Here is a 16,172-nt window from a genome sequence, read left to right as displayed (position 1 = left end):
CCAGGAAGGCCAGCCAGCATCCCCTTCCGACCAGTCACTGATCCTCCACCTACCCTTCTCATATTCTTATTTCTGTCACTGTCTCCTTTCCTGTCACACTTACTGTGCCAGTCCCATTGTGCCTGTCCCGGTCCGTGTTATTGTCATGGTCCCTGTTGTCCTCCCCTCAGTCCTGTCCGCACTAGCCCATGTCAGGTCGCTCAGTCCTCTGACCTTGCCATTTGGTGTTGGTCTGGGGGGAGGACCTGGGGGGGAGTTCTGTCATGGCATGGCCCCCTCATCCTAGACTCCTCCCTGTGTTTGTGTGTGTGTCAAAATCACCACAGCCATACCTTGTTAGTTGATCATGTGTCACACCTGTCCTTAGTTATGTTCATTGTTTTTATGTGTATTTAAATCCCTGTTTTACTGTTGTTTTTCATCAGTGTTTAACCCTGTGCGTTCCACACATTGTGCTCAATTCAGGAGTTTCCAGTCTTACTGTTACATCAGTTTGGTTTAGTGTATTGTGTTTTTGTTCGTGTTTTGTTTTTGTTGTTAATAAATAAATTTTTTCACGGAGACTTGCCTTGGCATCCCACTTCCTCGTCACGTCTCGTCACACCTTGCCACTGGAAACGTAAAATCATTCATTTCTATGGTCTGAAGGTGTTCAACAAAAACAATCAGCAAGTCTCCTTTTGGTTTCTCCAGTGTAAAGCTGATTACATATCTTGCAAGTAGTACAGTAGACAACTCTAGTAGTGATGCATGAGGGGGAAAGGGTGATAACAATCAGTCCTTTCATGCTACATATTTTACTGGCTGTATAATAAATGTACATGTAGCATATGTTCAGTGGTTGCAGGCTACAGTACCATGGTTATCTGAATGATTATTTATCTCTTTAATGACAAGCATGTCTTTGATATTTTTGTCTCTTCTGTAGAAGATTAGTGGAGGATCCTTAAACAGGCATGTGGTCTCTGCATCGTCCTGGAGGATTCTGAAGTGTTTGAATATAATATTAGCCACTGTTTTATTTGAAGGATGATAAGTCAGCAGCAAAGGAATTCTTGTTGTGTTAACATTAGATTGTGTATAGGTCAGTGCATCCACTCTCTGAACACGTAGAACATGAGCAAAGGCATCATCTATGACTTCCTTATGGAACCCACAATACTGAAAATATTCACACACTCCCATACTGCATACACACTTCATTCTCACTGCAAATGCACTTAAGTATTAACAGCTGTGAGCAAGGGATGGAGTCTTTGCAGGCCTTGGAATGTGAAGAATTGTATTGCAAATAGGAATGAGAGTGTACAGGTCTATAGATAGTAGATGGAACAGATATAAACAAGAATTTCCAAACTTCACTAAAACAGCCAAAAAGGTTATCTGTGGGGATGAGCTATGTTCTGTGAGGTTAGGATAGGATAGTCCCATGTTAGTACCCTTACTGACTCATCTTAAACAAGGAAAATAATCATGAACATCCTATTGTATCGGCTTGTTCCTGCCCAACTGAAATAATATCCCAGTTTCTGGATGACATTTTCAACCGTGTGTTGAATCCTTACCTACATGTTTAAGACTCCAAACTTTCTACAAATCCTTGAATGCCTGAAAGAATAAATGCTATTTGCCTACCCCCTGCTTTTTCAGTGGACATTAAAGGTTTATACAAGGTCATTCCTAATGAAGATGGACCTTTAAGCATTTGATGAAAGACCTGAGAAGAATCCTCCCACAGATATTCTCTTAAGACTCTCTTCAGAACCTGTGTTAACTGTGAACTGCTTCACCTTTCACTACTAGTACTATTCACAAATAAGAGGAGTTAGTATGAGTATTAAAATGGGACTTTCAAGTTTTTTTGTTGGTTTCACTGAGAAATATTTTTGACAACATACTTGTCCTGTACCCTTAGTGTTACTTTTTGGTATTGCTATATGCACATTTGAAGAGCTCCAACTGTTCATTTTTTCCTTCTCCATGTTCCACCCAGATTTGGAATATACTTTGCTGGATTCGTTGGAAACATCTTTTGAGAAACATCCATGGAATTAATATTATGACTTAAACGTCTACTTTTTCTAATATAAACTGGTTACTCCTACAAATTCAGAAGTTCTTCGCTTGCACAGCTGTTGAAAGGCCTCTGTCCGAAACGTCCTGTTTCTCTGGAAACTGGAAACACACACACACACAGAGAGAGAGAGAGAGAGAGAGAGAGAGAGAGAGAGAGAGAGAGAGAGAGAGAGAGAGAGAGAGAGAGAGAGAGAAACTCACGAACTACTTTGTAACTTACAAACTGCGCACTGTACAACAGCGATGTTAACGCAGTTTACACTGCGGGTTGTGCAACATTAAAAGACCAAACCCATAGTATGATTTAAACAGAATCGCAGTGGAGATGGTGCTGCTTTTAGGCCAGATGAATGCCTCACTCAGCGTTGATAACATGCTGACAACAAGTCAGATTTGACCACACACCCCTCTTTTTTAACTTCAAATATTGAACACCTTCAAAATTTTGCGATTTCCTTTTATTCGCTGAAAAATAATCCACTCACTTATTATCTTTTTTTTTTTTTTCAATGGATGCATAATGCGTGCGTTCCTTCAATTCCCGAACTGCCTACTAAATCAGGCTCAATAACGCACGAATCAGAGGGCGGCGCAACTCTATCGCCTAGGCAACCGTGATGACGTAGAAGGAGCAAACCACGCCCTGCTTGAGTATGAATTCTCCGCCACCAAGCAGCCATTACAATACTGGTGTGGATGTTAGGGTGTAGGAAACATAGCTACATTTTTGCTAATTTTTGTCGTTTAGTTTGTGTTATTTCGCGTCATTCCGTTTTAACTGTTCGGGAAAAAAACTTAGTCGCTGTATTATTTATCATAGCGAAGATAGCTGTTGATTTTGCGTAAGCGTTAGTCGTTCACTAGACGTTTTCTGGAATAGTTAGCTAGCTACACTAGCCAGCTCGCGCCTACGTGCGTTCTCGCGCATTCCAGACGTCGCGCGGAAGAACGAGATTTTCAGCAGTGCCAGGATATTCGTGCAAGTGTTTTATTTCGTTAACTTGAGGCGTAGTTTAAAGGGTCTCGTTTCTATTTAGATGGCAAGCTTCCCAGATTTTGTCAACGAAAATGAAATAGGTGAGTGTTTTGTTTATTTGTATGTTTTAACTTACTACTTTGCCTTTTATGGGGGAAGGGATTTGCTGACTGGCTTGCTAGCAAGCTGTACTAGTCCCTCTCCTCCCTTTGTCATTTCATATAGTGATGTTCTTGGACGTTTTTGTTGTTGTCATTTTGTTTGGTTTTTTTACTTAAGTCCTCAGAATCCCTTACGAATATTAACATACCCTACACTGGCTAACAATTTAAATCCTTAGAGTACTCAAGCGGGTGTCCACGATTAAACTTCGACCACTTGCCCCCGTTTCCATCCCCCGTAAGCATTATTTCCGATTGTATCTAGCCCATGGGTGGGACTGCAGCCGGATGAGTCACAACTCTTTACCAAACACTGTCAACCAGGGTAATGATTAACTGTTATCTGTTGGGTTGTTTTTCATTTCTCTTTCAGTTTATGGATATTTTGCCAAATTTAACGTAAGCTCCAGACTTAACTTTATATTAAGTATAACTACGTCAAGAAGGTTTAAACCTGGGGGAAGGGGATGTTAAAAGTTTCAAAACCTTGGAAAAGTTTAAATGTTGTGAAACTTATAATGTGGCAAGGTCTGATGGTTGTTTTGGGTGGGAAGGGAAAATAAGGCCTGCGGAGTGATTTAAAACATTTATCTTTATTTCAATTGTAGCCAAGTTGTTTAAAAAATGGTCCCTGTAATTGTCAGTTTATCCTTCTTTTCTTGTTTTTTGTTTTGTGTAAATACACCCTTTACTTGTTTTCACAAAAAAAAAAATACACGGGTAAATATGTTTGGAAAGTTGTGCCAAAGAGAGAAGAAAACAGGGTTGTTATTTTATCATGTGTCAATATATAGAAATGCTAATCTAGGATCAAGTTTATATAAGTCTGATTTGCAAGGGGCTAACTGATCGTCTTTGATAAGCACCTGTATTACGCATTTTATTGACTGCTGATCTCTGTCTCCTCCTCCCAGCTAAAGCTAAGGTCATTGGAGAACTCTTGGCGCCTGTGGCTCCCTTTGACCAGAAGTCTGGAAGGGAGACGTGGACTGTGGCTTTTGCACCTGATGGTTCCTATTTTGCTTGGTCTCAAGGGCATCGCATTGTGAGACTTGTGCCATGGTCAAAATGCATGACAAACTTGTGAGTACTTGAAACAATCCAATTTCTTTTTGTTTTCTTTCAAACTGTGATCACATGTCTTATTTGAAGGTTTCAGCATTAAACCCTAGCCAGACATTTTTAACTGTGAGAAAGAAGGAGTGTGGCATAAGTGTGAGTAGGTCATTGTCCTGCCTTCTGTGGACACCGTTGGAAAGTGGTGCCCATTTTCAGTTGTCCTTGACCAGGTCACCACTCCGCATATCCCTTTACTGTGTGGATTCAAAGTGAAAATTCACATTTGTCAGCCTGACAGTATACACAATGTCCTTTTGTGAATGTGAACTCTTCAATAGTTTGATCACTGTCTTGTGGCTTGATCCTGGAGGTTAAAGAGCACTAGGTCATGTTTCAGTTGGCAGGTTTCAACATAAACTCTGTTATAATTGCAGTGGATTGGAAGTATGGAGAGAATTTATAATTAAACTTTAGAGAAATTGCGTATTGATTCCCAGAAGTTGTTGTTTTTTTAGTAGTCACACTTGCTGCACGTTAGCTACAGAAAGCAGTTCACTAGCCATTCATCATCTTCAGGCTGTTTTGGCCAATGTGGGCGTGTTAGTTTGCAGTTTAACAACAGGGTCAAAGCTATCAAGTGAGATGAACTGTGGTAAATCTTTAACAAACAATTATGCATATCAAGTAGTCTAATGTCAGCATAAAGCAGAACTCTGGTGGCTGAATTCAATAAAAGCATGCAATAGAAGCTGTAAAAGGTTGTGTTAAAAAAGCTTGTGTTAATACAATGTGTATGATCTCAATTTAGTACACACAAGGTCATGTTGGTAGGAATTTATCTATTTGTATGGTTTTTATATCTGCTGAATATCATTTACTTCGGTTATCAGGACCAGTTTTATATGGAACAAGACAGACCTCCAGTGACATCAACATGGTGTTTGTCCCTATGGTATAAAGATCATAATGTTTCTCTTCTTTGGAACAGGATGCTTTCTAGACCTTATAGCAATGTCCCAGCTATATTCGTGTTCCGCTTGACCCCACATTGAAAAGGTTACTTACTGGCTACACTTTTGAAAATAATGTTGCAAGTGACTCATTTCAATGGCAGAAGATTTCAGGAAGCTTCTAGCTTGCTGCTAGGAACACATCAGCAGCTGGGTTAGTGCAGCCACACCCTTCTCTCTGACTAGCTCCTTGTGACGTTTCAGTAATCTTGAACAGGAGCTCCTTGTCATCACAGATGCATCGTTAACACATTTGGAAAAGATTGTATACATTTTCTGTGCAAAACCACTGAATAAGGTTATTTAACAGCAGCGGCACACATCTGTTAGTGAGGCACGCTGCTGTAGATCTAGTGGACTGCTTTGCCTACTGCTCCATCAAAAGAGCAAAAATGGCAGCTCTGTACAAGGAAAACAGCACATACATAGCAAAGTAATGTGCACTGAGCACACAATTTGTGTTCACTGGACAATTAAACATGTAAAAACTTGGATGTCAATTCAGACACAACAAATGTGGGCTAGTGTACATATTTGTTGTTATTATACAAATTCAACAAATACCAAGTCTTAATAAGATGATGGACATTAAAAAATTATATAAAATATATGTTATCTATTACATATTACACACAACGCCTGTGACCTATTTTTTTTATTCCAGAAATGCTTGTTTTACCAGCCACTAAAATCAGTTCCCCTTTCTCTGACTCTCCACCCTGTTTGCCTCCTCCTCCAGCAGCTCTGTGAGGAAGGATGAGCGCCTGAACAGCGCCAGACCCAGGAGTCTGTCTCGGCAGGGCAGCGAAGGCTCCCTGGTGCCCGGCGAGCCTCGGGAGCACACCATCGACTGTGGTGACGTGGTATGGGGGCTGGCGTTTGGCTCGTCTGTGCCTGAGAAGCAAAGCCGCTGCGTGAACATTGAGTGGCACCGCTTCAAGTTCGGGCAAGACCAGCTACTGCTCGCCACCGGCCTCAACAACGGCCGCATCAAGATCTGGGATGCATACACGGGTGAGGGCCTCTCCCCGGACTAACCCCTAGCTCTGTTCTGGTGCAAAAACATTGGTATTTTTCTGATGGAGATCGGCATCACCTAATTTAGTAGGTGTGGTGAGACTGTTGTCAGTCATTTCACATTCCAGACTTCAGCAGACATGAGCTTATCCACCATCAGCTGGTTTGAACTCAGATATAACAGAAGAGCTTTTTAAGTATAATTTCAAGTGTGCTTCCTTTCAGTGCAAGTGTTTGTGCTTTTTTATATATATATATATATATATAAATAAAGTACAGCCCTCTTTGTGTTTTAACAGTTTATGATCCCGCCCACTTTATCCACCCTTACTCTTGCATGTGTTGTTCCTGTTTTTCATGGAAAGTTAGGGCTCGGCTTATGTAATGTCCTGACAGCGCTTTTAACATGTCGTGTCCGTATTGCCTTTTGCTGTAAGCTGTATTGCCCTTTAGCCCGCTTTTGCACTCTGTTGCACACAGCGTTCTGGCGAATCGAAGCACCAACCTTCAGCATGACCAGATTGTGCTGAAGGTGGCAGAAACTGATACACTAAGTGCCTTTCTGAAAGGGAGCTGTCCTCAAGGAGCTGGCATGCTTTTGGTCTGCCTTTCCCAGTCAGAAGCCCTTGAACCTTTTACTCGTTGGTAGCTCATAAATGCCTCCGGGCATCCTGGGCGTGTGTTTTGATGGATTCCTTTCATTAATTGCTCCAAGCTTGTCAAAGGGGGCGGGAAACGCAATAAACCAGTTCACTGCATGACCAGTTTTGTATGTTTACAGAAGGAGTAGTTTGAAGGCGTTTAAAGGGCAGGTCCTGTCCTGCTCTGCTAATGGCTGGCACTGTCTGAGTTGTGTCTGCTGTAACTAATACTGCCCAGCACCCTATCATTTTTAACGGAGTCGCAGTTCCTTCAAGATCCTCTGCATATAGCTCAGGGGCCCTCACATATATTATATTTTATTTAAATTTTTATATATATATATATATATATATATATATATATATATACACACACACACACACACACTCCTCTCCATCTCTGAAATCTGAGAGCACGTAGTTCCTCATAGCTGACGGTGGCATTTGCCACAAACTTAGTGGGAGTAAATTAATATCTAGCCTTTGGTTACTTAAGTCGACATCAAATTGGAGGGCTTTGACAGGAATTAGCTAGGCCGATTGTAGCCTTTGTTTCCATATCCCTTAAGGTTATTCAGTTCCATATGTTGAGAGGTCTGAGCCCTGTTAACAGACCTGGGCTCTAGGTAATGACTGCTCGCAGCGGATCACTGAGGTGGGCCTCTCTGTAATACTGTGATGCTTCTTATTACTTGAGGCATTTTAAAAACCAATTGTGATCCTTAAGGGGTGGGGGGGAAAAGTATCCTTTTGGGGGGGGGGTCTTTTTCTGGCTCAGAAAATCAAATACAGGCGTTCTTCCAACTGTGTTCTGAAAATGTTGATTTTAATGCTTTCTTTGACGTAGCTGGAATTGATTGACATGGACTTTGTTCAGTAAACAGTACTGGAACGAGCAACCTGGCAGTGGTTACCTTTTTGTCTTTTTGTGAATGTGTGTTCTGTGTATCCCCTTCCCTTCTAATAGTCAGTTCACCCCCTTGTGTAGGTAAGCTCCTGCTAAACCTGATGGACCACACGGACATAGTTCGAGACCTGACGTTTGCACCAGACGGCAGCCTGGTGCTGGTGTCTGCCTCCAGAGACAAGACACTGCGTGTGTGGGACCTCAAGGACGATGGTGAGAGGGGGAGGGGGTACGCGACGACAGCTTATTCCAAAATTATTTTTGTTACATTGCATTCCTGGGAGACCTTGGAAAGTTCCTTCCGAATTTGGTGTTCACAGAGGCTGCTGACTAAATTTATGGACAGGATCTGCTGTTTCTGAGTTGCAGACTGATTAGGGTGACTACTGCGGAGTAGTGGAAGCCCTCTCTGTACAGTGGTCTGTTATAACATGCAGTGGAATGTCTCTTGCACCCTTCTCTCTGTCTTTACCCTCACCGCAATGCATAAGAACCAGGTCACATACAGAACTGCTGTAGTTCAGCAGTGCCTGTGGTGCTACTGTTTGGAAGGGTGGTGTTACCAGGGAAGAGCTCACTAAATAACTCCAGTTCATAACAGTTGACCCAAGCCCCACTTTTTCCCTTATGAATGTTTCCTGGTTAAGTGGTTTAAACCGTGTCTCCAAATCCTCATTGAGGTTTGAGGTAAACCAATATCTTCTCTGCATCTGCAGTGTGCGAAAATGCCATTTTAGAAGTCGGAATTTTTTTTATTATTGTTATTACAAGGACTGATGGCCAATAGCTTGGGTTTCTCAAACATGTGTGTCTCGTTTTGCACTTTCTTTTTTTCTCTACATGATTCACATGCCAGCTTCCTGATGCCAAGCTGCTGATGCATTCAATGTTTGCCTCTCTTAGGTAACATGATGAAAGTGTTGCGTGGACATCAGAACTGGGTGTACTGCAGCACGTTCTCGCCCGACTCGTCCGTGCTGTGCTCGGTGGGCGCTGGTAAAGCGGTACGTCCTCGCTCCCCCCGACCCTCCACTCTGACTGCACCTTTTGCTTGTGTGTCCTGCAACTAGCTCATCAATGACCAATCAAATGGAACCGCTAAGTGAATCTTTATCCACACAAAATGCTCGGTGTCATGACCCGCTCTTGCAGCCCTGCCTTTAGTTTTAGTCTTGGTGGAGTTTGTTGTTGCAGTTGCCTTTTTAAATTTGTTTTTGTTTGTTCTAATAGTTGTGACTGTGCATGTGGAGTATAGAAAATGCAGACATGCCTTCCCTGCTGCTTCACAAGCATCAAAAAAATCATGATCCATGGGCTGGCCTGCAGAGATTATTCTCTTCATTTCTAGAAAGCTACGTTGTGTGCTAGTCACATGCTAGTTCTAAAATGAGTATATGCAATGAAATAAATGAATAAAAGGTGCCATTCGTTTACCCTTATCTAACTGGCACGCTGGCTTACACAGTCTAACAACTTTTGACACAAGTGTATTAGCAGGACTACCCTGCTGAGCCCTTATGGGATTTCTTAGCCTTAAAGAGGAGCCATTAAAAATCACATGACTAGATGGGGCTGGGGTGGGGGTGTTACTGGCCACACCAAGTTTCTGGCCTTTGAGTGGCAGCTATCTCCCTCCCACAAGCAGTGGGACTGCCATCATTGTACTGTTCGGTTGTGTGTGTGTCCATAAGTGTCTTGCTTTCCCTGTCCCAGGTGGAGGCAGAACTCTGCCTGTGAGTGATGTTGAGCGGAAGGGCCGTGCTGGCATAGAGCCGCCGGCGCGGAGTACGCGGGGGCACGGCTGCCATCGCGCCCCCTGCTGGACGCTCATGTGCCCGTGCCCATGCCCCGCCCCCTCCGCCCACCGCGGGGGGCCTCCGTGCTCCTTCGTGCGGGGGGGCTTCCTGTACGTAGGTGCCGCTCCATGTCTGTCTACCTCTGCTGTCGCAGTCCATATACTCCTAAAGTGTGTTCTTCGATGTATCTAAGTGCAGGAGGCTTGTATGGAAAAGAACCCTCCCACTTCATCCCACACGTTTATTCTTCCATTTGTAATTTCATGAGCATTCCCTCCTCCTACACATCTGTCCTGCCTTCTTAATTTCTCCCTGTCAGTTTGAGCAGGTTCTCATATGTCTTGCTGTATGTGTAGGAGTCAGGAAGTAGCGCTCAGACCTTCACTAAGCAACTCTGTAGTGGCCAAGCTCACGGCATCCATGGATTCGTGGGCCGTGGTGGTTTGTAGTTGGAGTCTCCTCTCTCTCTCCTCTCTCTCTCCTCTCTCTCTCCTCTCTCTCTCCTCTCTCTCTCCTCTCTCTCTCCTCTCTCTCTCCTCTCTCTCTCTCCTCTCTCTCTCCTCTCTCTCTCCTCTCTCTGAGGAAGCTCATCAGAGTTAGCAGCAGGTGCAGGGCATTGTTGGTATCTGCGGGGTATGAAAGGGCTCTTTGTGCCTGGGTAGACTGTCTGCGGTTGGATATAGTCTGCCTTTGTTTGGCCTGGCGAAGACACCAAAGGGAACAGTATTGGCTCCGGTGAAACATGATGCAAGATGCCTTCCAAGTTGCCTCAGAAATGGCCAAGGGGCAGTCCTAGCTCAGCACGGGACTGGCTGCTGCTTTCTCTCCTTCCTGTAAAGAGGTGGACAATTTTGTTTTGAATAAGACAAAGGCTGACGCACGAGCGGCCCAGAGTCACTTTTCACAAAGGCATTTTCCTCTGTTGACTCAGAGCCGTCATCCTCAGCTTCGTCGTGCCGTGTGAACAGCAGATGCAGAAGTGCTAGAGCCTTCTTACTGTGCCTAGTGCCAGTGACACCTTTGCTGCCAACAGGCCCCACTGTGAAAGTGCCGCCCGTGGGCTGTTCCAGCCTCAGACTGGCAGGTCCTGTCCAAACGCAGGCCAGGATCTCGGACACTGAAGCCCTTTCATCTCAAGTTGCTGCGTAAGAGGGAGCGGAAATCCATATGTCTCTTTATGCACTGTCGCCGTAGCCTTACCACCCACACTAACTCAGTGCTCAGCCGTAGATGGGAAAACTAGTCCTTGTAATGCAACTGTATCGTTTTGCTCAAGTGCAGTACCCTGTAGAATTCAACCTGGAACAAAAAGAGAACATAAAATTTCCATTATGAAGCTGAGAATGATAAAGGGTTCTTTTCCTTTACAAAAATTTAAGTCATTAGTCTGGAAGATGCACTAAATTTTCATCATACGTTTCTGCCCAATGGTGCATTGCACTGGAGCAAAATGAGCTGTATAAAAGCACATGGCAGGTTTTGACTATAAAGAGTGTGCAGTTGTTATGTTGCTGTGTATCTTTGTGTTTGCCAAAGGCGTCAACCTTTTGGCAATCAAATGTTCTCTTCTCTTGCAGTATCTGTCTCTCCATGTAGGCCTCCGCCGGCGTGGTGCGAGCCTATTGTAATCTCAAGTGAACTAAAACTCTGAAAGGGGATACCAGTGGAGTAACAATATGTTACCTTAAGTTAATATTTGTTTGTATATATATATACACCCTTTTTTTTCTTTTTAAAGTTTTAATTTTTCACCACATGCTGTAGTGATCCTTACATTTTTGTTTAAGGCATTTTAATTGAAATTTATAAACCTACTTTTGGAATATTTTTGTATTATTTGTATTTAATTTAATTCTAAAGACCTAGAAACCCTGAAATTCTAGAAATAGTTTGTTCATTACATACATTTCTAGCCGTTAGAAGTGTAAAGAGTGATTTATTGTCCAGTGACTTTTTAAAGGTGCCTTACTTGTTTGAATGGCATGTGCTAAGTTCTTTCCTTGATGGCTGTATTGCCTAATGATTAAAAAAAAATGACACTGAGCATAGTGATCCCAATGTAATTTGATGTTAATTGCATCTACTATTGCCCATAACCTGGTTTTGGCTGTATTGTGCAAATATTGTTACTGGCAGGGCCTCAGGCGCTGGTCTATAACTAGCGTCCCTTACCTCTTTACAGGTCTTACTGTGGAATATGGACAAGTACACACTCATTCGCAAGCTGGAAGGCCACCACAACGATGTGGTGTCGTGCGAGTTCTCGCCAGACGGAGCCCTGCTGGCCACGGCCTCCTACGACACCCGGGTCATAGTATGGGACCCGCACACTGGCACTATCCTGCTGGAGATGGGGTACAATTTTTGCCCTGGCATCAACTTTAGTCTTTCCCTTTTAATTCCCCAGCTCCTCCCTCCTTCGGTTGCTTATGATGCCTCCCTATCTTCCCTACACAGGCATCTCTTCCCTCCTCCCTCTCCCATATTTGCAGGAGGGGCGAATGACCGCTGGGTCCGCTCCGTGGCGTTTTGTCATGATGGCCGACATATTGCCAGCATCACTGATGACAGGTAAGAGGACATGCCCTTGCTGACGGTCAAAACGTCAGTCTCACAAGGGCTGCATCGATGGTGGTGGTGTTAAGCATTAGGTGAGCACACAGGGAGGAAAGGGTTGTGCTGGGTTGTCTTTTCTAGTCAGGCCTGGCTGCCTGGGAGAGATCACGCGCTTCTCACATGACCGTCATTAATCAGTAAGAGGAGTCCAGATTCTGACCAGTCCTGCTCCACCTCCCCTTCTGATTGGCTGGCTGTTGAGGGGTGGAGTGGGGGTGTGTCGAAGGAGAGGGTGTGGCTCTGCTTTGGCTGAGGGAATCGGAGTGTTTTCTATCTAAAATGTCCGCCAGAACACGTAGAGAGATGCACAGCAAACAGCTTGGAGTGGCGACACTGACGTGAAGCTTAAATAAACAGCATGGAAATGATGTGTAGAAATCTTCTATACACAGCAGGACCAATAATGAGGAAATGGAACACCCTCTACATGTGGTTTGCCTTAGACATTCCTGTTGTTCAGATTGGAACTATCCCTACAGCCAGGGCAGTGTGGCGTTCCCGACTCACTGCCTTCCCTTCAGCTTTCTGACGAGCCCCGAGCAACAGATAGTCATGACCAAGTTGCTGTAGTAGTTGAAGAAACTTTTCTCCTGTTCTCCTCATGGTCTGTTGGGCCCTCTGGCCAGGTTGGTGCGATTCTGGAGGATAGACGAGAAGAGTCCCCAGGCCATCGGTGCCCTCACTAATGGCCTCTGCTGTGCCTTCTCCACAGATGGGAGCATTTTAGCTGCTGGGTGAGTGAGTTGTTTGTGTGTGGTTTGGTTTTGTGGTTTTTTTTGTTTTGTTTTTTTTAATGAAGTGTTTGCCTTAACGTTATCAGATTAGACATGTCTTTATCTCTGTGTACATTTGTAGAACAAATAGACTTCATATATCTTTTGATATGCTAGTAATAGATACCTCTTACTGGCAGTTTACATGTAGTTATTAATTAAACAAACTAGTATGCATGTACAAAATAAAACTGATTTAGCCTCATTATACGGTGAGTCTTGGATAAATCTAGTTAAATGCTTGGGTTGCAGCAAGACCTGCATGGTGGAGGAACAATAACTGTCGTGTCTAAGCAGGCCGTGCAGGTTGTGCGCAGCACACTAGACCCCTGTCCTGGCAGCGTGTTTGTGCAGGCTGCCTGGGGTGTGCTGCAGGCTTTTTTTTTTTTTTTTTCCCAGAAGCAGCAGAGTGAGGATGCTCCCTAACGCGATTTGCATTACTGCTCTGCTGTTCAAAGTTCAGTACGAATTCACACATGAAGAACTCCTGCTCAGTGGAATTGACTTTGTAATGGTGTATTTTTTTTATTTTTTTTAGTCTTCAAAAGCAGCATCTGTTCACTGGGGCAGAGCTGATGATGGAAGGGTTCGTTTCAGTCACTGTCAATGGTGAAATCTGTATTACAATCCACAACACCAAAGGGCCAGTTTCTACGTCTCAGATTAATCTAAGAAGAATTCCCGGTTGTAATTCGCCCTTGGCTGCGCAGCATACTCCAGCGTGGTCTGGGCTTAATATCCAGGAATCCAGCTGGACATATGCAAGACTCCAGATGTTAATATGTAAGACTTCCGGCTTGTAATGAATGCTGTCTCCCCTTCTCTCAGTTCACGTGACGGCAGTGTGCATTTCTGGGCATGCCCACGCTCCGTCGCCAGCCTGCAGCACCTGTGTCGCATGGGCCTGCGGCGGGTACTAACCACACAGCAAGTCTACACGCTCCCCATCCCATGCTGCATGCAGGACTACCTGGCCTACAGGAGCCTCTAGCCTACGGTCACACACGCCGCTGCACACACTTCGACCAGTGAGAAGTCCTTTCTAAGAAAACATAAAAAAAAAAAAAGAGGAAGGGGAAAAAAAAACAAAAAACCCAAAAAGACTGAGGAAAAACCCCTTGATTGTATTTCTGTTCTCAGACCTCATGCTGTACCTCACGAGGTTACTGTTTTGTATTTAAGTGATGCATTGCACTTGTACTGCTTGCAGATTTGCCTCTTGTCTCTTTATTTTTAGTTTTTTGTTTGGTCCCCCCCCCCCCCTTTTTTTTTTTTTCCCCCCTTAATTTTAAAGCGATCTCTGCACTCACCCATAACAAGTGGTGGCCTTTATATAGCCTTATGAGGTTTTTTTTTTCTTTTTTTCTTTCCCTCCTTTTCCAAACATAGCCTCGTGTATACAATCGTGCGATGCAACGTCTTCAGAATAGAAAGAGTCTCATCTTTGTGGCTGGTGGTGTGAATAAATTCTAGCTGGGCTGAAGTTGCGCTTTTCTTCAGTGCTCCAGAGAGAGCTGGCTGTAATGGGAGGAGTGGTTAGAGGGTGCTCTTCCCAAGTGCAATGGTTTCATTGGGTGAGCGTGAAGGAAATTTTGTGTGTGTGAGTGAACATTCAGTGGATGCGGGTAGTGCCTCCCCTTTCGTGCCTCTTTAGCTGATAAAATCCCCAGTGCTGTATGCTTGACATCCACACCCAAACGCTGCCTCAGTAACAACAGCCTCCTCATCTCTACAAACCCAAGGATAAAAGTAGTAAACTCCTGGGATTTTCCTCCTTAAAATGTATATTTGTACCTGTACAGAAATTTGTAAATGTGTACGTTTATAAATGTCTCAATCTGCTTTTCCATGGTTGTGTTTTTCTCCTCTGCTGAGTCTAAGACTTATGATGCTTGCGTGTGTGAATTCTCATACTGTGAACCGAATGACATGTCTCTGTTCAAAATAGACTGTGACTGGGTCCAGAGCTGATTGTATGGTGGTGGGAACTTGTTAACTAGCAGAAATGCTAATGTTCCTTCTCCTCCAGGTGGCTCGAGGCTTCCATAAAGATTGCCAACTGTCCATTTTCAGTGTTTTGTTAGGGGTTTTTTTTTTGGTTATTGTTTTATGGGCTTGCTTGACACCCTGACCATTTCATTTGCTCAGCTTCTATTTAAAGAACAGAAAGTCAGTATAAAAGATGTGGGTGGAGGAGATGATGATGATGTCTCATTTACCTCCCTAGTAACAAGTCAACAAGAGGCTTGCTGCTTCTTTGCTGTGCTGTGGGAACATCAGCTGTACGGTTCTGGATGGGGGGGGGGGGGGGGTGGAATCTGTGCTTGCTGAAGCTCTGGTGATATGAGTATGGATGCAGGAGTTCGATACCTGGTGAATGGTTGCATTTTATAGCATGGGTTTGTCTGTTTTTCTGTCTATGTGCAGTCAAACAATCTTGGCAATAAATTGCATTTGTTGTAACCGTAGAAGCTGTTCCCAAAGATTCCCTTGGACTCTTATTGTACGGTTGCCACTCAGTATTGTTTTTCTGTTTGGTTTTTTTTTTTCTCCCTCTTGTCTCTTCCTCATCTACTTCTGGCTAAAACTTGAAAATATCTGCTTATGTATGGTTGTTTTCTGCTTGTAAAAGAATGCTAAATAATAGGCCTTCTGTTTTAAAGCAAGTTGTTTTCTTCTCTGTATCTTGAAGAAATGCACAGCAACTCTGGAGTGCTCTGTCAGATGGCTTGCACTCAGCTGCTCTAGCATGAGGTAGAGGTCATTGGTCCAACGTACAAGGTTCCCTTTCATCCTTATTCCTCTTTTCAAATAAAACATGTATTACCTAATATTGAACACATTAGTAGCAACTGAAGTAGTCGGAAGAATGTACTTTTTCTGTTTTGTACGTTTTTGCATTTGAAATAAGTTGAAAATAAAGGCATATTTCAAAAGGTCCTTTGTGTCTGGTATAGTAGAAGTCACGTTATCAAAGAGATAGAGATAGAAGTGATGTGGTGTGTGTATGTGGTGACCTCTCCATACTGGGGCCGTGCTCTGGTTCTGTACACAGGCAGCTTTGGTGGTTTTCATGTAGGCTCCCAGCAATTTTGCATTCCATCAGCACACATGGTGGAGAGTCTGAGAGATGATCTCCA

General features: G+C 43.7%; 1 protein-coding gene across 2 annotated transcripts; it reads left to right on the top strand.

The window, feature by feature from the left end:
* Window positions 1-2,749: 2,749 nt before the first annotated feature.
* wsb1 (WD repeat and SOCS box containing 1) lies at window positions 2,750-15,972 on the top strand. Of its 2 annotated transcripts, none has more exons than XM_027021479.3 (9): window positions 2,750-3,153; window positions 4,128-4,296; window positions 6,025-6,296; window positions 7,929-8,060; window positions 8,751-8,851; window positions 11,826-11,998; window positions 12,101-12,214; window positions 12,886-12,993; window positions 13,861-15,972. In XM_027021479.3, the coding sequence occupies exons 1-9, from the start codon at window positions 3,114-3,116 to the stop codon at window positions 14,021-14,023; spliced, it is 1,272 nt and encodes a 423-aa protein (XP_026877280.2). In that variant the 5' UTR covers window positions 2,750-3,113; the 3' UTR covers window positions 14,024-15,972. The 2 variants fall into 2 exon arrangements, with proteins under 2 accessions (XP_026877280.2, XP_026877279.2); XM_027021478.3 differs by having other exon boundaries at window positions 2,751-3,153; window positions 6,022-6,296.
* The last annotated feature ends 200 nt before the right edge of the window (window positions 15,973-16,172 follow it).

The sequence above is a fragment of the Electrophorus electricus genome, chromosome 17 (genome assembly GCF_041902795.1).
Source record: "Electrophorus electricus isolate QZ-2024a chromosome 17, ASM4190279v1, whole genome shotgun sequence".
NCBI lineage: Eukaryota > Metazoa > Chordata > Actinopteri > Gymnotiformes > Gymnotidae > Electrophorus > Electrophorus electricus.
Note: the sequence above shows the minus strand (reverse complement) of the source record. Positions and strands in the feature narration are given on the sequence as shown.